Genomic DNA, 26,272 nt, shown 5'->3' on the forward strand with positions numbered 1-26,272 from the left:
TTTAAAAAGCAGCATCTTGACTTTTTCCTTTACACACCATTGTCTTACAGGTGCTGTGACTTTAGGAAAAATAGTTGGGATAAATTTGCACTGCACTTTCTAACACAATAAAATAATGTCCAAGAAAACCCTGAGTCCTTTTATCTCTTTACCTTATCTCAGCAGGACAATCAAGTCAGTAGAAAGTAAGCAATAAACAAACAGGAAAATAAAGTCCATTTCTTCTTCAAGGAGCTACATCAGACACCTCAGTTGGCTTTTTCAACTTAAACAAGCTCCAGGATCACTTGACAGAGCAGTGACAGGGGAACTCTGGTTCCTGCTCAGCTCAGGAGCCCGGGGCACTCTGTTAGAATGTCAGCAGTACTTTATTTCAAGCGTATAAATTTTGCCTATGCTGGCATCTTTGAGGAACATAATTTTGGGAAACTATTTAAAGGTCTGGAGAAGACATGAAGAAGAATCACAAGTGTGTTCTCAGGTGTTTTTTTCTTTCCTTGTTTGGAAATACGTATATTTTCATGCTCAATCTTTATGGCACTACTAGTTATAGAAGGGTTGAGGTTTCAATGAAATTATATCAAAGATTTCCTAAGAATTGGTGGCCAGAAAGATTGGTTAGTATTGAATAAGAATTTTCTAAGAACAACTTTGCTGTTAGAGCCCAATATTGATTGTGTAGCTTGTGGCAGAGCGTCCACAGGGCACATTGTGAAATGATATCCTCTCACTTATTTTCTTTCACTTGTGGTGTATTAGAGACCAGCTGCTGAACCAAGTGCCAGTGATCTATAGACTTGCTGGATGTACAGTTGATTTCCAGCTACAAACACATTTATTTCACATCGCCACTTCTGAGTGCCAAGTTTGGGGGTGCTCTCCTCGAAAATGCAGGGCTCTCAAGTTATTATGCACACAGTTCTGATTTGCTTTTCATCTCCATAAATAAAACTGCTTTATGGCTTTGACGACAGGAAAGCAGACCCCTCAAGAAAAAAAATTCTGAGTTCCTTTCTTCTTGTTGTGGGTCAATACAGCACTTGGCTGCCTGCCTCTTTGCAGCCAAGCAATCAATCCCCGTCAGAAAAGACCCAGACCAATTTCACACTTGCTGTGTACTTCATAATTGGCCCAGTTCATTCCAGTGTCAAAATTATTTATTTTGCCATGATGATAATCTTTTTTCCAGTAGTCCTAAAGTGTCACCTTGTGGCTTGTACTGGTTATGGTTTTATGTCTTCAAGAGAAAACGTATCTAAGCATCAAATATAGAAAATCTCTACGTTTCTCTCCAGATATTGATAAAATTAATTTGGGGAGTCAAGATTATTTTATTTTAACATTATTGGGGTTTCCTTTTGAAACCACTGGTGATAGGTAAGAGGAAAAATCTACTAAGTAGATCATAATGTATTTGGAAGCTACTGATGGATTTTTCTGTGGTTAAATAGGAAGTTAAATGACTTTGGGATGTGTGAAAAAACAAAACATAACAAATCATTAGATCTTTTAAATGCTGACTGCTGAGTAATAAACCTAATTTTCACACTACAATGAAACAAACAGAAATGTTAATTTTGTGTGGAAAATGTATGTGTTCCCTGACTGTTTTGCTGGTGAGTAGGGCCAGAAACACAGACACCAACTTAAGGAACAGTGACATTTACTATGATGTAAAACTGCAAAGAATCACAAAAGGATAAGCTAAGCAAGGCACCTAACCGTGAGCAAAGAATTACAAAGGGATAAGCTGAGCAATGTTAATCATTGTTATGAGATAATGCCTACAGTGATTAAAAAAGATACATCACCCAATGAAGATACATCATCCAAGTCCAAGCGACATCAGCTGTTGGGAGAAGCTGTGACAGCCATGGACCGCGGCAGTTCCCAGAGCCTCCACCTTTGCAGGCCACAAGGCTCCCCCACTTTGCTGTGAGAGTGATCCAGCTTCTGGATCTGCTAAACAAACCACCTGACATCATTTCTAATTTCATTTTCCTACCAGCTTTCTTCTAAAGCCAGGCCAGGGCTCAAGGAGGATCCAAGGGAGTTGTCTTTGATCATACACCTAATTAAGCCAGAAGTGGCCTTATCCTGTTCCTAATACGGGAAGGTGAACACGTTTTGCCAATAAATAAACACATATAACAATACTTGGCTAATGAGCAGCTATTTATAAAACATTTAGTTGGAAGGTTCATCTAGAGGTCAGCTTTGGCTTGGGTTTATTGTTCAGGCCTTGGTACTTCACTGACCCAGAGCACACAGGATCTAAATCCATTTGCACAAAGGGCAGTGGAATTAATGCATAGACAAGATGATCTTTCTGAGACAAGAGTTGCTAATTAAAAAAATATTCCTGTTGTTTCGAGCTCATTTGTGTGTCATATTTTATACTCCATAACATGTCTCTAAAATAGATTTTTGAGTTATAAGCTGTGAATGAGCCAGCACAGACACCTACTTTAGTGATGACTTCCAATGCTTCTGAAGTACTGCTAAGGTAAATTAGATATCGATTTCTGACAAAATGGGAGATTTGTCTCATTGCTGAATTTTGAACCTTACATATTAAATAAGAATTTGATAGCTGATGCTAAAACTTACTGTTCTGTTTGATGTATCCAGGGTCCTAAACTGAAAGATGCCACTGCACAAATGCTCAGTCTAAAAACAAAGAAACAAAAACAACAATAGCAAACTGTTTCCCCAGTCAGCTCTGCTCTGCTGGAGCCTTGAGTGATGACTCTGAAGTGTTTCCTTTTTGCCAAATCATTTTCTTGGGGTGTCAGGTTCTTTCTGCTCCGAGCAGTGAATTAATGGCAGCTGTGACTGGCACTGTCTGTGTTCACACACACACACAGGTGGATTCCTCACTTGCTGACATTGTTCACTGAGAGCAACACATTGAATTCATTATTGCTGGAGATCTCTTATCTGCAAATTTCATGTGTTAAACCAGGCTTGCTGAGAAAGCAAGAGATATTTCAGAACCAAGAAGTTCAAGAAAACAATTGCTGACAGTTTAGCACAAAGAATTTAAAAATTAAATATGTAGGAAAAAAAAAATCTTTTTCTTCACCCTTTGGTATTTAACTTCTCTTTTAACATCAAAGTTATAAACCCTGTGTCAGAATATGTGATGAGATTCTGCTGAAAGTCACTAGCAATGGTATAACAATACTAAAATTATTTATGTCAAGCAATCTGAAGTTAAATGAGCTAGACCTTGGGTTCAAAGAGAAGATGAGGTTTTATGTAAATTAAAACAGATTTTTACTGGCCACTAATCAAGTGTTTACCTGTTTCCATTAAAACCACATTGAGTTTAATCAGTAAGCCTTCTAATGTATGAATTTCTCCCAAAATAAGGAGCATATTTGTCATGAATATTTAAATTGGATTTTAAGTCCATGAAAGTTTAATTTAAATAAAAAGTGAGGTGGTTTTGTCAGGGTTGGAAGTCAGCATCCTCAGATCCTATTCAAAAGTTGTAAACAAATTTTCAAATTAATGGTCTCCAAAGACTTCTTCTTAGCATTAGGGATTAAATGTCTTTAATTGCAAAAGGCTTAAATGTAACTACAGTTAATGGAATGCTATCTTTACATAAACATTAGGGTTTTGTTTCTGGTAACTAAAGAGAACTATTACTGAATAATTCAGAAATGGGCACAATACAGAGTATTATAAATGCAAAACATGTAGATATAACTGCACCTTATTCCAATCTCTGTGGAAAGAAGGGCCTGTGTATGTTGATTTCTATGAATTATATATTGTATGTAGACAAACAGAAGTGAAGCATTTCATGCTGTAAAGAGAAACCAGAATGCAAGGAAGCAGGGAGCTTCCTTGACAAATGATGAACAAGTAAATAATTTTATGTTCTCCAGCAATTCAGAGCACTGCCTGTCCTAATTTGTCCTGTCTTTTCACAGGAAGCGAGACAGACCATCAACAGCTCAACTTCCTGGGAGCAGTCGATGCTTTATGACCTTTGATGTTAATCCCTTAATAAAAGGAATTAACAGAACCCTGGTTCTGTTGAAGTTGATTCCACACTTATCATGGACTGGAATAAAGCCAGCCAGACACCCCTATCATTCCAAAACCAGAGCTACATTTTCTCTGACCTTCAAGGTTTATCTGAGCTAAGCCAGCAGCAATGGAGCTGTACTGGAGGTGTAATATTGCTCATGATGCTCTTTAAGCAAGGCCACCAGCCCACGTGAGGAGGGCTGTCAGCAGCCTGGTTATCACTGCTGTCACTGTCACAGGGGCTGGCAGGGCTGCTCACTCACTGAGCCAGCTCAGTGCTGCTGAAAGGTGAAGGGCTGGGTATAAATGATGCAAATGTTGGTGAATGGATGCACTGTGCTGTGATACTGCCTGTCACTCAGATTCACTGAGGGTAGGAAATGTTACTCCTTGCTGGAGGCGCTTGGTCTCAGCAGTTTGAGGGGATTCCTGTTGTGTAGAATGAATCCCAACAGACAAGATGGACTGCAAAGATGTTACCTGAGGAGAAAGGAGCAAACAGGGGCAGGGATAAATGTTGACAGGGGTCATTCACACTACATGCACGTGAGATCTGGAAAGCCATGGAACTGAAGGCAGAATGCCCTGAGGCTTTAATGTAACCAGGGTTTCACTTCTGATTCCTGATCTGCACATTTGCTACTTCCAAGTTCCTACATATACTCTCCCCTGCCTTGCCTTTCAGCAGTTTTGGTTTGATAAACAGCCTTGACATTATTTGTTAAACTGACTTCAGGTGCTTTGATCAAAACTTGGCTAAACAAGATGTAGAATATAGCCCCCTTTCTGTTAGCACTGTAAGATGTGTGATAATTGCCTTTATTCAGTGGTTATTTTACCTCACATTTTCACAGGTAATTCCTCTCCAAAAGAATTGTACCTGTGAGTCGTCATTGGCCAAAACTGAACAGATTTCCTCTACTGGCAAGAATGATGGTGTAAGAATCAGACAGGGAATGGCAATTGAGAGACAGGAATGTTTTTGTATTCCTACTCTTGAATATAGTCACAAGTCTCCAGCGTTTGACTTGGGTGTCTCCCACAAAAATAAACAATAAACATAGGTTCATTACTTTTTGCTTTAACAAGTAGTTCCCCAAAAAAATAGCATATATTTAAGAAACAGAATCTCAGGTTTTTTTCTCCATTTTTATTATTCCTTTTCAAAACAAACCAGAAACTACTGTGGAAAATAGTCCTTGTGTATCAGAGAACCCTAGCAAGTTGAAAGGCAGAGAAAAAGAACAGATTCAAAACTATTTTTAATCTTGAGAAAAGTAACAGTAGATTTCACAAAATGCTTCTTGTAAATGTTCCTTCCCCATCCCAGTGGTCGTAGTTTGTTTTTTCCTGCCTCACTGGAGTTGTGAGGCAAGTATGAGGTGTCTAATGCAGTCAGAACTTGCCATCTCGTGGCATGTTTGTGCATTACCACGGTTAAAATTCTTATTAAGGATTGTTACATTCAACAAAGCATAGATCAGCGTGTGCATGCCCTCATAAAGGTATCTAGTCTCGCCTCTCATTAGGTAGCAAAAACCCTAAAGGGGGCATGTATCCATTGGCGATTTATCAATCACAGCATCTTTAATGAGGCTCAAATGATGCATAAATGATGCCGGACCAGCCTGGTGGTCCCCCCCAATTCAGCGGCCCCGGGGGCTAAGCCAGGGTGGGGAACGGACTCACGGACACTTGGACTGATGGACAAATGGACCAACGAACACTCAGACTGATGGACAAATGGACCAGCGGACACTCGGATTAATGGACAAATGAAACAACGGACACTCAGATTAATGGACAAACGGCCCCGGCGCTCCGGCAGCACCGCGGAGGCACCAGCAGTGATGCTGCTGCCCTGCTCCCGCTGTTGCTCTTGCCCTTCCTCCTCCTCCTCCTCCTGTCCCTCTGCCAGGCTCTTTCTCCCCATCTCCGCTTCACCCTCCGCTCCCCGCCCGCCCCGGGCCATTCTGGCTGTGCCGCTGCCGGGCAGGCATCAGTGGAGCTGATGGCATCTGGAGCTGTCCCGCTGTCCCCGTGCTCCGCCTGGCTCACCGTGGGGGTCACACACGCTGCCGCCACTCCCGCGCCTCCCGAGGTCCCCGGGCCGGTCCCAGAGAGAGGAGGCCGGCCCGGGGCCATCCCTGGAGCCGAGCCCAGCGCTGACAGACGCGTCTCGCTCGCAGGGAAGGCAAAGGAGGCCCTGCAGGAGCAGCACGGGGTGAGTTCCCTGCCAGGGAGCGGTGTCTTCGGCAGCACCTGCTTGGGGACCACCGGGGAGTGGCGGGGCCAGAGGGCAGAGGAGTAAAAAACTATCTCTCTTAGCCAGCATAACAGACTACCTGTCCTAACTAATACAGCAAACCAGTTGTCCTAGCTAGCATAAAAACTACCTATCCTAACTACCATAACTAGTTCTCTTAGCTAGCCTAAAAAACTAGCTGTCCTAACTACCACAACAAACTAGTTGTCCTAACTAGCATAAAAACTACCTATCCTAACTAGCTCTCTTAGCCAGCATAAAAACCTGGCTGTTCTAACTACCATAACAGTCTTAGCTAGCAAAACAAACTAGCTGTGATAACTAGCATATCAAACTAGTTGTCCTAACTAGCATAAAAACTAGCTGTCTTAACTACCACATCAAACTAACTATCCTAACTACCATAACAAAAAGCTGTCTTTAGTGCTGTGTCTCCACTGCTCCCTCATCCGCTTTGCTGCAGTGATCAGAGGTGTCAGTCAGGCTGGAATGAGGCTCGGCTGATGATAAAAATGGATGCTGCAGAAAGAAAATAAAGAAATGAAGCATTATTTTCCAAACTCTAACTCCTTACAGGTCCCATTGCAATAGGACAAGGGGAATGGTTTTAAACTCAAGGGAGGGTCAGTAGACTCAGATAAGACAGAAGGAATTATTTTTTTTACAAGGAGAGTGGGGTGACACTGAGAGAAGTTGCCTAGAGATGTGGAAGGTCCCTCAGCCCTGCAATCATTCAAGGTGAGGTCAGGCAGGGCTCTGAGCAACCTGATCTGTTTGAAGATGGCCCTGCTCATTGTGGGGCAGCTGGTCCAGAGGACCTTGAAAGGCCCCTGCCAACCCAAACCAGGCCAGGATTCTGCTGGCTCTCCATTAGAAAAGCACCAAGGCTGCAGATTACAGGAGGGGGCATGACAAGAACCCCCCTCCCTTGCAGGGTCTGCCCTGCCCTCACCTGCAGCAGCCCCTGGGCAGAGCAGCACTGCTCCTTGCCCAGCACCAGGCTGTGCTGAGCAGTCCCACAGCAGAGCCAGCAGTGCCTGGGTTCCCACAGCTCTGGGATCCCCTTCTGCCCATCAGAGCACGAGCCTGGGGAAAAGCCAACACAGCTGCACCAGTTCCTTCACACACACCCCAGTTCTGAGCCCCAGGCTCCAGGGGCAGTGTCCTCCTGGGCACAGATGCTGCTCACAGATCACTTTTCTATGCCAACAATAAAACCCAAACCCTGAGGCAGTCACAGCTGCATCCAAACGAGCTTGCCCTGCCAGCCAGTTTCAGTGAGTCCTCTGGGAATCCCTTCCACCATGTGCACAAACATCCAGCAGCTCATCCCAGTGCAGAGCCACCCTGTGCTCACAGGCCTGTGCAAACACTTGGACATCTGCCTCTTACCATGGCCACAGTTTGCTTGAAGTAAGGAGGTTCTCCTTCCACCCGTGTTGTCCCACGATTCCAAAGGACCAGACGTTTACCTTGGGGCCATAAGGACAACTGCTCACAACTGCTGGGGCCATCCAGTGAGCAGTGCCCACCATGGAACTCCACTGATCCTGCAGAAGCCAAAACTGGCTGAGGACAAAAACAAACACTGTCAGAGTTAGCTGGAACTAAAAACCCAAGAAAAAGAACTCCCAGCTCTAAGTCTGAGAATGCACTACTGAATCCAGCTGCAAAAGTCCTTGGGGCTGTAGCCAAGGAAATGTGCAACTGGCTACTTAAAGATACCCTCGGGTTTCAGGCAGTGGTTTTTATTTATTCTCTTGAAGCTTTAGATTCTAACTCCCTCCCCTCTGGAAAGGACATCCACAAAGCAAAGCCCCTCTTGACACCCTCTGCTCTCCAGACCTCTCTGCACATTGCAGCTACTCTCAGCTGGCAGCAAGGTCTGGGCACTCCCACCAGCATCAGTTTTGGGGAACTGGCCATCACTGGGAAGCAGCCCCACATCCTGGGAACACTGTGCCTGAGCAAGGATACCTACCCCTGACAGTGCCATCCATTCCCAGAAGGATGCTGGAGCTTTTCAGATCTCTGTGGATCATATGGTTGGAGTGAAGGAAATCCAGGGCTTGCAGACACTGATACAGAACAAGAAACACGAGGGTAAAATTAACCACCAGAAGAAAAGACAGTTTACAATTTACAAAAAAGATGAAATGCAGGATGAGAAAAATGTTAGTGTTACTGTCCTAACCTGGGACTAAGATAAATTTGGCCTCAATAATGGCAGTCTCCACCAGCTGATGCATCAACATTTTTAGAGATTAAGACCAGGCTGTGTGTCCTGCTCTGAAAGATATCACTGCCCTCCAACAAAATACCTGGCCCCTGCTTGAGTAGGAGTCACTGACTTGAACTTACCCTTGGCCAACTGGCTCAACTTCAGCGTGTTTCTTGGCAGGCTCCCCCATGTTCAGTGTTCCCGAAAAGAAACAACAGGAAAAGTGCTCACTCAAAGATGGAAATCCCACCTTGCAGCAGAGCAAAAATGCAGCCGCACTCTCTGGAGCTCTGAGCCCCTTGGACTCAGGTGGGCAAGAGCAATAAAGTACTCTGTGACATTCAGCTGCAGAGGAACACTGAGTACAGCTGAGGCTCACACACTCCACACCCTGCTCTGGCAGACAAGGCAGAGAGCAGACATACTCAGCTGCATCAGGCACCTCTCTCCTCTTCCCTCTGCCTGCAGGGCTGTGCTGCTGTCAGAATGCTTAGCCCATGATGCCTCAACAGAAAGAGGTTCACTGTCCTCTTCCCAGACAGAGGGAGCTTCACTGTCCTCTTCCCAGAACGGTGGCACTTCACCATCCTCTTCCCAAACAGTGAGACAGACATTCATGATGCTCTTGCCACGCACAGAGATGTTGTCCCTCCTCTTCTCACGCCACTGGATGTTCCCTATCCTGGTCCCACACTGCTGGATGTTTGCCCTCCTCTTCCCACGCTGGGAGATCTTTGCTGTCCTCCTTCCTGCACCACAGGATGTTCCCACTCCTCATCCCACACCAGACATTCGCCATCCTCAATCCACACTGCTGGAGCTTTGCCATCATCTTCCAGAATGGCAGAAAATTCACCACCATCTTCAAGAACTGTGGGAAGTTCACTGTTGTCTCTGAGAACAGAGGGAAGTTCACTTTGTTCCTCCTCTCCAGCCTTCTTGTCTTTCTCCTCTTTAGCCTCCTCTTTGGAGACAGACCCTGATGCAGCTTCTGTGCTTTGTGGACAGATAGTAGAGTGAAGGACAAGGTGCTTTATCACATTTAAGGCCTTATTTATCCTCGGCTACACATCCAGCTGCACTAAGGAGAAATAACATTCTGGGGTGTTCAGAGTAACAGTGGGCTAAAGTAGACATTGCCACTTTTGGTTGTGAATTAGACACTCCACCAAGGCTAAAACCAGCACGCAATCTTCTCTCTGCAAAATCATTCTTGCAGCTGTTCAAAAGCTCTTCAACAGGAAAGGAGAAAACAACCAGGGATCCCTTAGCTTCTGCTGCTGCAAAGACACCGACAGGAACTTTCTGTCAGCCCACCAGGCTGGGGCTCAGCTGCAACACACTAAAGGTTCCTTTCCAATCACCAAAGGAGGAGCTTCTCGGTAGCCACGTGTGAGATGCCCTGCAACGGGAGAGGGAAAATTAACCAGATGCTGTCAGAAAAATAAACTGTCTGTGCTGGAAAATCCCATGCAACAAGGCAACCCCAAGAGAGAGCGTTCTGCTTTCACAATATCCCTACAGCAGTCCAACCATGAAAAGCGCTGCCGCAGACACGGGGACACCACACCGAGCATGGCAGCCCGCAGTGAGCTCGAACACACACACACAGCTCTGTGCCCTGTGCACACACACACAGCTCTGTGCCCCCGAACACAAACACACACACAGAGCCCCGGGCCCTTCCACACTCACACTCCCCCTGCGCTCTCGCACTCGCTCACACGGAGCCGCTCGCCCCCCACCTCCCAGGGCACCTCCGGCTCCCCGCTCCGCCCGCAGCGGGCTCGGCGTGCCCCGCTCACAGCCCGCACCGGCACAGGGACTCGGCCCCGCACTCCCGCCGCAGAACCGGCCCCCGAGCGCCCGGCGGGGCGGCCCCGACACGGCGGCCCCGCATCCTGCGCACCCCGTCCCGCTGCCCGCACCCAGAACCCCCAAACGCCGAGCCTCCCCCACTGCCCTCACACGCCGGGCTCCCCGCTCCTCACCCAGAGCCGCCGCTCCCGGGGCACCCGCCCGGCTGCACCCACGGCCCTCCCCGGCCACCGCCACCGGGGATCCCCCGCCGCATCCCCGCACCGGGGCCCCGCAGCCGCCACCGCCCGGCCCCGCCGGCTCCGCGCCCCCCGCCCTCGGCAGCGCCGGGCCCGCAGCGGCCCCGCGGCCCCGGCCCGGCCCTGCCAGGGCCCCTCACCGGCTTGCGTGGTGTCGCTCAGGTCGCAGCCGCTGCCGGGGAAGTCGCGCAGCTTCCTCCCGCTCAGGCACAGGATGCCCGAGCTGCCCGCCTCCTCCAGGGCCCGCTCCAGGCTGCGCACCGTGTGCGACTGCGGCAGAGCCGCCGCGCCCCAGTGCGGCCCGGACGAGAAGGACAGAGTCAGGTGCGCGGGGATGCCGAGCCCCGCCGCTCCGCTCCCGGCCGCCGGCCCGCTCCCGCCGCCGCTGCCGGTGCCGTTGTTGCCGCCGCCGCCCCCCTGCCCGGCCGCCATCTTGACCGGCCCCTCCACAACAACGGCCGCGGCCGCTGCGCAGGCGCCGCGGGGCCCGCAGGGGGCGCCAAGCGACGGGGCGGGGCTTCAAGGCGCCCCTCGGCCGCCACAACCAATCCGCGCCGGCGCCGGCGCCCGGGGGCGGGGCTTCCCCAGGGGGCGGGCGGCGCGGGGCCCGAGGGCTCGCGGGCCGCTAGGGGGCGCTGCCGGGGCTGAGGGGACCGGGAGCGGAACGGGACCGGAGCGGACACCGGGGAGATCCCGGGACCGGGAGCAGAAGAGGGATCGGGCAGTGGGATCGGGAGCCCGGGGCGGAGGGAACCGGAGCTCTCCTGCTCCAGGAGGACCGTCAGAGCCTCCGCGGCCTCCGCCCCGCAAACCGGCACCGCCACGGCCGGACACGGACTGAGGAACCCGCGGGCGGCAGCAGGAAAATCACCCAGGAATCGTCCGTGGCCCAACAAAGGGAAAACCAGCGAGCGGCTCGCCCTGGAAGGCCTGAAGGGACACTGACAAAAGCCCCACAGACACCAAGGCCCGCGGCTCAGATGCCAAAGGGCAATGGGGACACATAAATCACAGGCCATTGCAACATCCAGGACCCACTTACCTGAATACAATGATACAGAACTGCTGGGATACTGTGTGCATGGATAATTACCTCTCCTACCATGTCATCAGTCCTTCTTTCGTGCTGCATAGTTATCTGCCAAAAATTGCTCTGGAGTTGTGATGAGGAAATGCCAAAGAAAGCCTCACAGACCCACATTTAATGCAGTTGTCCTGTGGTTGATAAGCAGAATCTGCTTTTAAGCCCTGAACCTCCATGAACATCCTTGCATTCTTGAATTGCTTTGGGTTGACTTTTAGTTTCTTTTTGCATGCACATCATGCCTGATTTGGGGATCTAAAGGAAATTCCCTCTACACGGGGGATGGAGACACTGTCCCTCAGCCAGCAGCACCGTACTGACAGACACCTGAGCCGTTATTGATCACCACAGGACCAGACCTGAGATAGGATGTGGGTGATGTCTGGGGGAAATTCAGCACAACCAGAGCCTGCAGCAGTGAGCAGCTCCTCAAGAGTGAAGGGCTCAGTCCTGCAGCAGCCCTGTGGCATTTGGGATCTCCCTGTCCTGGCACACAGGCTGACTGCCCTCCCAGCAAAGAGCTCTGGGTGCAAAATGCAGCTCTGGGGGGACAGGGGGCCCACTGGCACCTGGAAATACTGTGGCTGTTGCTTCCTCTGCCCTTGGCTGTGCCTGCCTGTGGGGGCTGTGGGATCCAAGCTTGAAGATGAATATCTGCCAATAGGTCTGGCTGGGCCAGAGCTTCTGCTCTTGCCATGAAAAAAAAAAACAATCATTCCCTGGATTCACAACAAGAGATCATAGCAAAGATTTTACAAAATACCTACTGAAAACATCATACTGCTTTGGAGCCAGTTTTTAAAGCAGTAATCTGCCTGCAGGTGGGCACCAACAGGGACCAGTTTCTCCCAAAGCATCAGCCCATGCAGTGTCACACTGAGAAGCTGAACTTGCACCGAAGAGCTGTTGAAGGAAAGGAAATAACCAGAAGAGACATTTAACAAGTTAAGTTTTTTATTCAGTGCACTGGACTCATACATCACTGCTTTGTCAACTAACAACATTTCAAGCATTCCTATAAAACCAATGCCAAGTCCAGTCTCTTGTTGAAGATGCTCAGTGTAAAATGTAAAGCAGTCTATCAAATATTTCCTGTTATAAGTATAGCTTAGAGCCCAGTAACAGGCTGTGTCCAGTGCTGGCTTCCAGCAGTGGATGGAGAACAGAGCAGTTACTCAGGGTTGATGCAGGGCTTCATTAACAAATGTCTAAACCCAGCTCATTAACCTCTCAGCCAACGTTTATCACAGTGCTGCTGCTGGTTTGATTATGCTGCTTTGAGCATGGGTGGAGCTGCAACTACAAAAACCCTAATGCAGAACTACTCAGCACTGGAAAACATGGTCTGGGCTGGGGCAGCCTGTCTGTGCTCCGTGCTGAGGACAGTGACTCCAGCAGCACGGCACATCTCACACCATCCCTGCAGCAGCAGTCAGAACAGCACTGCAATCCACAGAGAAATGCAACCTGCTCAGGCCTGACTGTCAGGGCAAAGCAACAAGTTTTCAGGATGGAGAGGTCTTACACTGCAAACCTCTGGGCAGGGATGCCTGCAAGCACAAGTTGGGCAAATAGGTGGATGCTGGGGATTGTGGGCAGATGGAGCATCCCAGCTTCCCTCTGTCTCCCATGTGGGCAACACAGCATCCTCAAACCCTGTCCCACCCACTGGACAATGTAGGGAAGGCTCTGTGGTGCACCCTCCTACTATCAGCCATCACCCTGGTCAGCACAGGGTGCCCTGGCAGGGGGACAGGGCTGCTGCCAGCCCTACAGCTTCCCTGCAAGGCTCTCCCAGCAAATCCATCTCTGCTCACCCCCCTCCACCACCCTGCCCTGTGCTCCGGCCCAAACTCTCACCCTGCCTCATCCCTGCCCTCAATCACTCATTCACTCTGCGTGGAAGGAAGGAGACAGCACATTGCCAAATCAGCTATCTCAAAGGGAATCTAGCGACTTTTATTGAGCCCTAAGTCATGGACCTGGTCTGTGACAGGCAGCCCCATGAGGAGCACGCAGTCCTAAGGCATGGTGACCGTCCGTCCGGCGCTCCTGGCCGCTGTAAAGCGCCTCTTATTCCTCAGACCAGAGAACCTCTCATCCAGCGTCAGGCTGGTCTGCAGGGGAAAGTGAGAGCGAGTCAGTCCCTTGTCTCGTGGCAAAGCACAGCCAAACTCGTAGCGGGGAATTGATTAGAGCCCATCAGTCAGGCTGGTGTTTCACAGCTGGTTAGTCAATTAAACCACTCAGCACACAGAGACAGGGAGCTCGACAGACTGTGTGCGGCTGGAAAACCTCCAAGCAGCTCCCAGCCCCAAGACAACAGGGCGTCCTCGGCAAGAACAGGAGCAAGCAGATGGCATTTGAGCACAAGGCATCGGGGAAAACCAAACCGTCCAGACAAGAAACGCCGGCAATGAAGAAGGTGGAGTGGGATTTCTCAGCTGCCCCAGGGCTCTTGGACCATACTTCAGTGTAAAATGTGACACCAAGGAGGGCACCAAAGCAAAGAGCGAGCAAAGCCCAGAAGTGCCACGTGTCTCTGAGGAATGGGAAGCACTGACAGTGAAACAGTCCCCTCTGGCCAGGACTACTCATCAGCAGGACCTCCCTGCTCCAAGCAAGCACATGGACAGGCCAAGACAGGCCATCAGAATGGGGAAAACTGGGCTGAGTCTGTAGTTGCTGAACAGTCTTCTCAAGTGCCTTCAGTTTTGTGAGCAACCTGGCCAACACAGCTACGGGCCTTTCCTCCCAGGTTGTGTTAGATAAACCCAGCTGGCAGCCCCAGAAACCTGAGTGTGACGTTAAGAGCTCAGTGGCAGGGCTGCTGCAGGGAGCCGGGTGCCTCCTGTCCCGTCGACAATCCTCTACCTGGTTGGCCATGGCGCGGAAGTTGAATCTCAGCAGCACCCCCTTGGGCTGGGGCTTGGCCGCCCGGGCCGGGGGCCTCTGGCTTCGCAGGAATGGGCGACTGGATCCGGGCCTGGGGAGAGCACAGAGCTGCAGTCACTCTGCAGGCTAAGGCAGCTCACTTCCCATCCCCTGCAAACACCCACACACTCCACCCCTCCCGTGCCGTCTGACCCCGCAGCCAGGAGAGCAGCCGTGCAGGCAGAGCTCCTGTGGGCTCGGTATTTTCTGAGCCACAGAATTGCTGAGCTCTTCCTAAGGGAAACTTTTCAACAGTTTTCTTTTCCCCAAGACAACCTTGTGTAAACAATATTCCTTTCCCACAACAACAGGAGTTGTTTGCTATTTCTGTTACTGAGCCAATGGGAGAGGTGTCAGCCCTATGGACCAATAACATGGTTTTTTTAGTGCAGCATGTTATAAAAGGGCTGAATGAATTGTAAATAAAACCAACTGATTTCTATTGCCTCCTGACTGGAGTCAAGCACCTTTATTTCGTGTCCTATTGTGACAAGTTCCAGCAGCGGGGACTGTCACGCCCAGGCCACTGAGGGGTGCTCTCTGCACCCACAACATGCACGGTGCCCTCACCCACCCTTCTCTCTGCCCCCAGCTGGGTGTCAGGTCCCGCAGCTGCCTCTTTCCAGCCTCTGAGCTCCCCTTACACAGCGAGCACAAGGCATCCCTTTGGGGCACACTGTTTCTCCCAACACCCCAAAACCAGCACAACCAGCCTGCCACCTCTTCCCACAATGGTGCTTCCATTTCTCCTCACTCTGCATTACAAATGAGGGCGCGGTAATTACAGATTACCATGTAATTACAGGTAAATACTGGAGATTTTTATCTCCTTCTGATATGCTGGGAAAGGAACATCATTTGCTGACCATTTTGGGTTTGAACCCCATTCACTGCACTCTCATTACGGAAGTGAAGCTGTAATAATGCTAAAGGGATTTGCAATGGCTTTTGTAGGGCTCAAACCCTAACAAATCACCTCATTTACTTACGAGCTGGTCTGGCCCGCCTGGGGATTAAACACAGAAACCGTCAGAATTGCTCCAGGGATGGGTTTCACTTGCCACCTGCCGAGACAGGGAGATTTATCCAGCTTCAAGCGTGAAAGAGCACCTCGTATTTGCATTGTGCCTTTGTTCACCAATTACCTTCTCATCCTTGGTGGTTTCCCTTCTCCTCGAGAATCCATCTGCTGTAAAATATATGTAAAAACAATTACTTCAAAGAATTAACTCCCAGAAACAGATTCCTTTTCCAGGATTCTGTTTGGTGTATCTGAAGAGCTCCCTCCTTGCAAGCTGTCGAGAAATGTGCTAATTTGGTGTTTCCCACTGGCACAGTGATGTGTATGGGGCGGCTTTACCTTGCCCTGCTTGTGCTGCCCTATAAACTGCAAAGTTTATTTTTATCACCCTCCCAGGATTTGCTTCCAAGCTGCCAGAATACCAAGCTGCATTAACAATTGCCTGCAAATACTTTCCTACTAATACAAGCATCATTCAGGTCATCCACCTCTCTCCCCCAATTACTTTTGGAAGCAAAGCTACAACTGGGCAAAGGCTGGTAAAATGTAAACGGTAAAACTGCCAGCAGAGTGCAGAGGAAATGTCTCAAATACTGACCCCTCTCTGGAAAGGGGCTTTGTAGAACCACTGCTGCATCCGCTTCTGCTGGAACGCTGGTCTCCTGTTCAGCAGGAAAGGCCTGCTGGTAAAGGAGAGAGAGAAAGAGGTGAGGATGATACCAGGTCTCTCTAATGTATAATGCCAAAATACCTAACCCAAGCTGGTCTTTAAAAACAGTGTAAGAAGCAAATGAGGCTGTGTGTTACCCAGTTCAGCCCAACAGGTTTTTCTGCCAGCAAAGGATTTCAGAGGAACTTGATTTTCTGCTCAAATGAGGCAACAGTTTGTGTGTTCTCAGCTTTGCTCATTAAAAGCAAAAAAAAACATCGGAGGAAAATCATAGAAAAAAATCAGGTCAGAAGGGATCTCTCAATGTTATTCAGTCCCTGTTCTGCTCAGAGCAGAGGAAGGATTGCAAGGAGCTTCATTTTGAGCCCAGGGAACATAATGATCTTGATGAGACAGGCCCCGAGACAGTGCCCAGCACCTGGCACACTGCCCTCCCCACAGCTCCTGGGGCACAGTCTGCTCCTGCAGCCCTTCACTGGGACAGACTCCCTGTCCCAGCCCATCCCTTATGGCTGGAATCTGTATTTCCTGCCTGTAGGAAAATAAATGCTATTTTAGTAGCATTTAATACGCTTCAGAAGTGTTTCCCAAAGTGATAAAGTTTAATAAAAATACAAAAGTTACACTTTATGTGCTTCCTGAAACAAAATGATAAATTAATACTGGCCTTATTAACTATGAGGATGAGGCTTTTTTGTTTCCAGGCGCTTTCCTAACACACCCAGGGGTGTTTTTCTGGTGCTGCACAAGCACATGGCTGTAGCCACGCCCAGCTGGCACATATTGAGAGCAGAACCTCATGAGCTGCACAGGTAAAAACCACAAAAAAACAAAATAACCTGGAGTTACCATAGATTTTACCTTTTCCCTGGGGCACGGACACTGGCAGCATCTTCTCTGAACCTCTTGGGGCCTGGAGATGGCTGTGGCTGTTCCTCCTGCTTCCCACTGCTGCTTTTGGCAAAAGCATTACTCTTCTTGTTGCCCTGAAAGAGCAGTGAGACCTCAGCAGTTGTCACCTGCAGCACAGTCTTGGTAAAAAAACAGGAGTGAGGGCAAGGGACAGCACACAAAGTCCTGCTCTCTGCTGACACTGCTCTAAACAATCAGTCAGGGGCTGTGCCTTGCTCCCTGGCCATGGAACTATGACAGCCAGGGAGAATGTTTCCTTCTAATGCTGCAGAAATCAAAGAAGAATAACAAATCAGTCCATGCAGAGCAGATGTCACAGAAGCCATGCACTATGGCCCTGCTCAGGTTTCCTTTGGGTCATCAGCTCCTTCTTGTCTGGACACCTGCATTGCCTGGACCACAGCCTGATCATGGAAAACACCAGAAGTGTCTGGCAGTGTCTGTCCTGCAGCTCCAACACAAACTGCCCCCGGCTCCAGCCTGGTCAACCACCATCACTGTTGGTACCCGCTAACTGAGGGGTATTTCCATATTCTTCCCCCTTGGTTTATTCCTGCAAAGTGGAAGCTACTGTAGAATTCTGCCTCCTAGCAACTGCTTATTACTTTCTGTAAATACCAGCTACACTCAATATCTGAGTCATCCTGGTCTTTCTTTTCAGGAATAACCTCACTCCTTGCACATACATGCTCAGGGCTTTCTTATTTATAGGAAATACATTCTGTTAGGGCTTTCTTATTTATACCCCTACAACACATTCACTTAAATGTGCCATCCTGTTCAGCACTTGCATTTTTTAAAAAAAGCTAAATTAACATCTGTGACCTCCTAACTGAGTGGATTTTCCTCAGTGCAGGAAAACCCAGCTGACCCTCACACTATCTGTCACAGCACTGGGAACCAGTGGCTCTAGTGGAAAGTATGTCTCTGGTTCAGAGCCACCTGACAAGTCACCAAGTCTGTCTTCTGACTTCACAGGAACTTGGAAAATTCTCTGGGTGGACAACAAGTAATGAAGAATCTTAACACACCTCCTCTAGATGATAATACTAAGAAGAGATGCCATGGAATTAATTTTATGGAAATATTTTTAAACCTTTTAAGACCATTTTTAAAAAGATCTTTTTTTGCAAAGCCCATGGGAACTGCTCAATAAAATTATGCTAAGTCAGAAGCTTTATAAAACCAACTGGAAAATTGCTATTCCATATGCATGTATGTCTGTACTCACCTATGCATACAAATGCTGTGCACAGGCATTAAAAGACGGTGGGTTTTATGCAGATTTTTCTTTGGGTTGATCCAGGATCATAAAATCAAGCAGATTTCTACCTGACATTTGGGAAAAGCCAGACCTTCCTTATTCCCTACCTCCTGAGCCGATGCCTGGCGATTTAAGGGGCTCACTCCATCAAATGCAGCAGCTGCTCTTCTCTTGCGACCAGGCAAAGGGTTCCTGAATTGTCTCCGATTGAATTGTTGCTGTCCAAAGCCTCTTCTGAAACGGGTGGGTCCTAAAAACAAAGCCCTCGTACTTCAGCATCCTTCAAAGTTTGATTTATGACCACAAGGTTAACTTAATGTGATACAGGAGCATCTACACAAATAGTGGTGCAAGTCACAGTCATTCATATTAAATAACTGATTTTTCTGATGTCTCTCCAGCATTCTCATTGTATACAGGACTGCCATGCACATTCTTTGATGTGAAAGAATACAGGAGAGAAAAGCCTTTCACAATCCTGATTCCTCATAAAGGCAGGAACACCCACATCAGGAGACCTGTCAATCTGTTGTCAGAGCTCACACTGATATGAATTGACTATGAAATAGAAAAAGCCTTAAATACAGATATACATGTGACTTGAGAATCCTAAAGCCAACCCCACAGGAGCCTGAAATAGCTCTGAGGGCCCACATCATAGCTTTTTACTTTTATATATTTTTTTTAATTTTCTTTTAGCTAGACACACCATAACTTCCTATATTGAAGGGGCCACCTCCTCCCGCTCTTCCATGATACACACACGCCTGCTCCATGTCCTGCATTTTAGCTTTTCCTCAAGTTTGCTGATGATTTTGAAGAGTGCTGAAGTGTTGAGCGAGAGGAAAGCCCTGTCAGACTGAGGCACAGTGCTTCCAAACCTAATTACCCCACATAATAAAATTCTGTAGTCGTAATGAGACAGCGAGTTTCTGAGTCACTGTGCGAGCTGACACAGGCACAACAACAACAATCACCAATGTACAGCTGGAATGCCAAGAGGGAATTTATTTGTTACTTCATAAAGAGGTAGCAACACCTAAGCAGAGCCCCTTGAGCATTGTCACCAGCACCATCAGGCTTGGCCCAGTGCTGGAGGATCACCAGGCTGCCCTTCACAGCAGTTTATCAAGGGTTTGCCTGCAGAGTCACCCCCATGCTGTGCTCTGACCTCTGTACCCAGGCAGGGAGCTCAGGCATGCCCAGAAGGGTGTCCCCAAGTCTATCAAACACCTGCATTATCATCTATAACCAGATGTTCCACTTCTCAATGCACACAGAGGGCAAACAGCAGCACATGTGTGTTTTCCTTCACTGCTACTTCAGCCTCTGCCATCCTCAGCTGCAAGGTCACTCAAGCATTCAGCCCCTGTGCTCTGAGCCTGTTCCCCACAACAGCTGCTCTGTCAGTGAGAGGTGCCCACCTTGGGGGTGTATAAACCAAAGGCACAAATCCGTGCATGGCAGAGGGCAGGAAGAGTGCATTTAGACCCTGGATCTCACAGCAGAACCTCACTGACACAAACCACAGAGCACTGAGGTGCACACATTACATCACCGACTGCTACGTGACAGCAATTTATACTGACCTGGAGCAACTGGAAATGTTCTGAGGCAGCAGTGGCATTGCTGTGAGGGGTGACCACTGCCACAAATAACAAAGGCTCCAGCCTCAGAGTGTAACACCAGCCTGAGCTGCTTACACTGGAACACACCTCAAGATGCTTTGAGCTGCTCTGGCTCTAGAACAAAAGGGCACCAGGACAGGCCCTTGGGAAGCAGATCCCAAAGACCATGTTTGGGTGCTTCATGCCCCATGGTGCTGGTTGGGAACGTGCACAAAAACACAACACAGTTCACAAGCTCTGGGGCCAGCTGTTATTTCCTCTGCAGACAATGCCCTCTCACTGCAGAAGTGCAGGCGTGTAGATGTTCCTCTGGTGACAAACATTCAATTTTGGCAAACTGCTTCTTTTTGACCAGATGTGGATTTGCTGTAGTCAATGTCCCTTTGATATTTTTTTTCTCCTGTTTCTATTCCCCCAGTCTCTTTTTGCCCTGTTTTGTTTCTCTTCAACCCATACCATGGGCCTGTCCCTATCTCTTGCCTGTTTGCTGGGCTGGCCCACCAAGCCTTGCTGCACAGCTCTCCTACACCCTGCAGAGGAACAGAGACTGAGCTCAGCTGCCTCTCCTGGATACTCCACCAGGGCAATGCTGCAGAAGGCAGCCCTGACTAGAAAATGGTGCCCCTGTCAGTCTGTTCCTATTAGAGAGCCTGTGCTCAGCAGTGCACTCAGGCACAGCTCACCCAACACAAATAACACATGACAGAGCCATCAGCCTCCAAGGGGGACCCCATCACACCAGCTGGGGACCAAGGCCTCGCCCTGTCATCTGTGTCCTCAAGTGTGACACATGGCAGCCTTCATGTCTGCAAAAGGTCTGGCAGATATTAAATAATGTAAGAGCATTTCAATAAAACCCCACAGCACCTTGGCAGCTGGGGAAGAAGCCCCACACGCACATCCCATGTCTGTGTGTGTGCTCAGAGCCTGGTTCTGAGCACACCTGGGATGGCCAAAAGGCACCTCTACTCAGCCAGCCCAGCCTGGGCACAAGTTCCCATGTCTGACAGACTCTTCTTTCCAAGGAGATTTGAAATTCAAATTTCTCGTCATTAAAAATCATTCTTTCCCCCACTAGGGAGAAGGTTTAAGCCATATTCCAAGAGGGATTAACAGCACTTTGCTTGCTGGTTAAATCAGCATAATACCCTTCCCCCTCCTCTGTCATTACAGTGCTGGGCTCCTCAGATCATCATTTTGATAATGGTTATCACATCTCAGCCCAGAAGGGACTGCATTTCAGCAGGGACTGAAATGAACTGAGCCCCTGATGAATTATGGGCTAAATTCCCAGTCCTGCTGAGCTTCCCCAAATTGCCACTGACAATCAGCACCACACAGCATGGCAGGTCTCTGCACTTGGCAGGGCTGCATTCAGACTCACTGAAAACCTATGAAATACTAAAACTAGCAGAAATAATTCTATAAATTAACAGAAAAGTTCTCCCATCTAAGGAATAGGGAAAAATATTTTATTGGATTTGCCTCTGTAATTGCTTGAGTGCGGGAGAATATCAAAGCCTGTGGGTTTGATCAAATCAAATCAATTTGCTAAGGGCTTTTATCATCATTATGTTTTGAACTGGAACAATCCTCAGTAAGGCACTGTGAAGTGGACAACAAGAACACAAAGGTGGGAGGCAGAGCAGGACTGCTCCCAGTGATCTCACTGTCCTGATGTGTCTTTGGCATTCCAATATAAGACTGAAAAGATATTTCTGCAAAATATCACTTGAATCTAAAGAGAGTGACTTAGCAGTAATTATAAAAAATTAGTTCATAGAGATGGCATTTCATGCAGCAGGTAACTCTGGTGTGTAAGTAAAAACCAGTGGGACAAACAAAGGTGTGATCACTCGGTATTATTAAAAAAACCCACCATAAAAATAGCATGCTTGGCAAAAGTGACAATTTAGCTTTAATAACTGAGCTATCAAATACAGTTACTGAAGGGGTAATTTGGATAATTTAAGTCTGCTCTGGGAAAACGAGGATTAGGAAGAGGCATAATTAAAATACGCAAAGCCGAGGGGAATAGAGAATAGATATTAAGTCACTTTAAATTAGTAATTCATGAGAGATGGAAGGGAGAGAAATGGGTGAATTATGCCCTGAAAGGCCCCTGATATTCCATTGTTACAGGGAGAAAAGCTAATCAGGGTCTGAGCACATCAGGAATTAGATAGAAGGATTTAAGAGCTGGATTTTGCTAAAAAAAAAATGCATTTTCCAGCCTGGGAGGCCTCTGCTGTCTCAAGTGCCCATCTACCTTGCAAATTCCTTTGCTTCCAGGCTCGGAATTGGGGCCGCCCATACCCGGAGGCTGAACTCCTGTTCTTGACCTGCTGCCTTCTGCTGTCGCCCGCGGCGCTGGCATCTGTCTGCTCCTTCCTGTGGAGCTTGATGATGTCATCTGCAATGAAATGGGGAGAAATCCACAGAAACTGCACTTTCCACTGCACTTCCCACCATCTGTCTGCTCCTTCCTGTGGAGCTTTATGATGTCATCTGCAATGAAATGAGGAGAAATCCAGAGAAACTGCACTTCCCATCACTCAGTGATGCCCTCTTTGGGTGCCTGGAATTGTCCATGCTAAACACGGAGCCTGCTGTTCTGTGAGTGAGGCTGGACACACAATGAGAGATTAAGCTTAGCTTAGAAAGTATAGGATCAGTTTACTGGGCTCCTGCAGGCTGGAGATTAGAGTGCAGCAGATGATTTACAAACCTGCCACCACCCAGCACGTCCCCACCACGGGCAGGACAGAGATTTCAGACCCCCAAGGATCTGATCCTGCAGGCTTCTCACAAGCAAAAGGGAAGATGTTTCTGCAGGGGCACCAGGAGTTCAGGTGCTGGGCAGAGAAGTTTTTTGAGAAGGTCTGACTTGAGTAGGAAAGGTGGGCAAAGAGGGGAGGATGTGACAGCTCTTGAGCTACTTGGATCACACACTAAGTAGTGTCAGACGCAGAGCTCTATCAAGAAACAGCTCAGGCCCCTCCATTCTCAATCAGCTGGTCTGAAATCAACGGGATCTTCTTAATTTAAGCTGTTCTGATGAAGAGGAATGGCAAAGGGATCTCCTCATTAATTCCTATTTTCCGACATTTTCTTCTTTTAACCTCAAATCTTCCAGAAAACACTTTGTGAATAATAAAGGCACATCTGGGAAGCCGCAGGCAGAAATGTTTCAACTTGAATGTATTAGCAAGAAATGAAGTGTCCAAAACAGGCCCTTTCCCAGGCAGTGGCTGCTCCAGCTCCCTAATGTATCACTGGAGTCAAAGGACAAAAGCACCATCAGCTTTCAGCGGGTATTTACCAGGAATTATCATACCTCCAGCACTGGTCCAATGTCATCTCCTATCAAACTCCTCTGTCCAAATGAATACAAAGCCCAAAGAAAAGAAACGAGAGCAGATTAAGAACAGGCTGCTTTTGTGATTTCACTTTCAATCTGCCAGGAAAAGAATAGGCTGGGAGATGCTGGGCCGAGTTCTTGGGATGAGTTTGCTAATGGTCTTAGCTAAATGTGCCTTTGGGACACGTGTGATTTGGAGCAGAGGATGCTTTGAAGCGCTCTGAAAGCAGCCCTGCAGCTCTGCAGGGAGGTGACCACACTCATCTAAGGGTGGGCTGTCCACAGCATGAGGAAATGAGCGGGGCTGAACGCTCAGGTGCCTGATCTGTCACCTTTCAGTGTCTTTTTTCTTCGGGTGTGAGTTGTTTCCCTGCCTTTTGCGTCCATAAACAGGACGGGGTTAACAGAGCGAGGTAACGGACCACTACACAAGGCTGAGAGGTCATCTGTGGTACATCTGTGCCCTCCAGGTAGAATTAGATCTACCAGGGCAGCTTTAACTCCTGCAGTTTTGTTTTTTTCTTTTGAGACTGCTAACTCATGTAAGACACAAATGTATCTGAAAGCACAGAAAAACCACCTGATGGAAAAAGTTCTTCACCAACGGCCTCTTGTTTTCCAGTTCTGTCTTCTACCCTGAGTAAGGTGTACTCTGGATGGAATATGGAGTTGGACTACAGGAGGTCTGACCGAGAGAAGCACTAAGAGAAAGCAAAAGCAAAGGGAGCATCACACATCAGCAAAGAGAAAAAGGGTGTGCAACACTATTGGAGAAAAATCACAAGCAAGGGATCCACTGTTGCTATAGCTCCTCACAGAGACATTAAAATACGGGTGCATAAGCCAAGAGATCAGTTTGAGTTTGCAGTGGAAAATGTTCACTGTTCCCGACAAATGGCTCCTCGCTGGGAAGAAATGACACAAGGTTTCAGTTAGGAAGCTGACCCAATACCAAAATGTGCCGCTGGACTTCCAACAGCTGAGACGCCAACACGATAATCCACGGAGATCTCTCGTCCCTGCGTCAGAATGCAGTCCTGAGGGGTTCAGGGCAGGCCGCTTGTCGGTTGTTTATGCACAGCCCGCATTCCCCGCGCCAAAGGAATGGCGAGATCGGAGCGAGCCGCTATAAATAGCCGCACGGCCAGGCCATGGCTCCCCTTCCCAAGGCACAGGGGCTGCTCTGCCTGAGCCTGAGCCCCCCGGGCCGCTGCCAGCCCAGCCCAGCCCGGTACCGGTGCCGCCTCCTCGGCCGGTGCTGCCCCCGCACAGGGACCCCCGCACAGGGACCCCCGCACAGGGCACCCTCACGGCGGGGCCCGAGCCCGGCCCGGCCCGGCCCGCACTGAGCCCCCGCGGCTCCCCCGCCCACACCGAGCCCCCGCAGGGCCCGGCCCGGCCCCCCCGCCCGGCAGCGCCCCGCACCTACCCAGGGACATGTCGATCTCCTCGGCCCCCGGCTGCGGCTCCGCCGCGGGGCCCGGCGCGGGCTGCGGCCCCGCCGCCTCCATGGGCCCGGAGCGCTGTGCGCTCACTGCGCCTGCCCGGAATGTGCCGGCCCCGCACCGGCCCCCGCCCGCCCGCCCGGCCCTGCCTGTCCCTCTGCCTTGCCTGTCCCTGCGCCTGACACTGCCTGTCCCTCTGCCCGGCCCTCTGCCCGGCCCTGCCTGTCCCTGCGCTTGACACTGCCGGCCCCTGTGCCCGGCCCTGCCTGTGCCTCTGCCGAGCCCTGCCTGTCCCTATGCCCGGCCCTGCCTGTCCCTCTGCCCGGCCCTCTGCCTGGCCCTGCCTGTCCTTCTGTCTGTCCCTGCGCCCGGCCCTGCCTGTCCCTGCGCCTGACACTGCCGCCCCCTGTGCCCAGCCCTGCCTGTCCCTGCGCCTGGCCCTGCCTGTCCCTGCGCCCGGCCCTGCCTGTCCCTCTGCCCGGCCCTCTGCCTGGCCCTGCCTGTCCTTCTGTCTGTCCCTGCGCCCGGCCCTGCCTGTCCCTGCGCCTGACACTGCCGCCCCCTGTGCCCAGCCCTGCCTGTCCCTGCGCCTGACACTGCCTGTCCCTCTGCCCTGCCTGTTCCTGTGCCGGGCCCTGCCTGTCCCTCTGCCCGGCCCTGCCTGTCCCTGCGCCCGGCTCTGCCTGGCCCTGTAACGGGCCCTACTGGCCCCTGCGCCCAGCTGTGCCTGTCACTGGGCCCGGCTGTGCTTGCTTCTGTGCCCGGCTCTCCCGGGCTCACCCGGCCCCTGCGCTCGGCTCTGCCTGTCCCTGTGCCCGGCTCTGCTTGCTTCTGTCTACGGCCCTGCCTGTCTCTGTGCCCGGCTCTGGCTGTCCCTGTGCCCGGCTCTCCCGGCCCTGTGCCCAGCTCTGGCTGTCCCTGTGCCCAGCTCTGGCTGTCCCTGCGCCCAGCTCTGGCTGTCCCTGTGCCCGGTTCTGGCTGTCCCTGTGCCCGGCTCTGGCTGTCCCTGTGCCCGGCTCTGGCTGTCCCTGTGCCCGGTTCTGGCTGTCCCTGTGCCCGGCTCTGGCTGTCCCTGTGCCCGGTTCTGGCTGTCCCTGTGCCCGGTTCTGGCTGTCCCTGTGCCCGGCTCTGGCTGTCCCTGTGCCCGGTTCTGGCTGTCCCTGTGCCCGGCTCTGGCTGTCCCTGTGCCCGGCTCCCCGTGCCCGGCTCCCTGTGCCCTCCCTGCCCCGCCCGCAGCCCCCCCGGCCTGCTCAGCCCTGCCCTGGCTCTCTGCCCTCGCACCCTCCCTGCTCCTTTCCGCCAGCACCTCCCTTCTGTCTGTCTCGGCCTTAAGCACCGTCCCGCAGCCTCTGGGCTGACTCTCTT

At 50.1% G+C, this 26,272-nt stretch overlaps 2 protein-coding genes across 6 annotated transcripts; both read right to left on the reverse strand.

The window, feature by feature from the left end:
- Positions 1-5,195: 5,195 nt before the first annotated feature.
- Positions 5,196-11,031, reverse strand: LOC310917840 (leucine-rich repeat and calponin homology domain-containing protein 2-like). Of its 2 annotated transcripts, none has more exons than XM_083876426.1 (5): positions 10,729-11,031; positions 8,957-9,933; positions 8,292-8,388; positions 7,703-7,879; positions 5,196-6,829 (listed from the first exon to the last, which is right to left on the reverse strand). In XM_083876426.1, the coding sequence occupies exons 2-5, from the start codon at positions 9,147-9,149 to the stop codon at positions 6,790-6,792; spliced, it is 507 nt and encodes a 168-aa protein (XP_083732552.1). In that variant the 5' UTR covers positions 9,150-9,933; positions 10,729-11,031; the 3' UTR covers positions 5,196-6,789. The 2 variants fall into 2 exon arrangements, with proteins under 2 accessions (XP_083732552.1, XP_083732553.1); XM_083876427.1 differs by having other exon boundaries at positions 8,672-9,933.
- Positions 11,032-12,608: 1,577 nt separating this feature from the next.
- Positions 12,609-25,021, reverse strand: LOC310917727 (UAP56-interacting factor-like). 4 transcript variants are annotated; one of them, XM_083876226.1, is made up of 9 exons: positions 24,892-25,021; positions 22,371-22,514; positions 18,581-18,723; positions 17,159-17,283; positions 16,226-16,307; positions 15,752-15,792; positions 15,596-15,670; positions 14,547-14,658; positions 12,609-13,789 (listed from the first exon to the last, which is right to left on the reverse strand). In XM_083876226.1, the coding sequence occupies exons 1-9, from the start codon at positions 24,971-24,973 to the stop codon at positions 13,694-13,696; spliced, it is 900 nt and encodes a 299-aa protein (XP_083732352.1). In that variant the 5' UTR covers positions 24,974-25,021; the 3' UTR covers positions 12,609-13,693. The 4 variants fall into 4 exon arrangements, with proteins under 4 accessions (XP_083732352.1, XP_083732350.1, XP_083732351.1 ...); XM_083876224.1 differs by having other exon boundaries at positions 15,752-15,795; XM_083876225.1 differs by having other exon boundaries at positions 16,226-16,310.
- Positions 25,022-26,272: the final 1,251 nt, after the last annotated feature.

This window comes from Zosterops lateralis, assembly GCF_965231275.1.
Source record: "Zosterops lateralis genome assembly, chromosome: 21".
Taxonomy (NCBI): Eukaryota; Metazoa; Chordata; class Aves; order Passeriformes; family Zosteropidae; genus Zosterops; species Zosterops lateralis.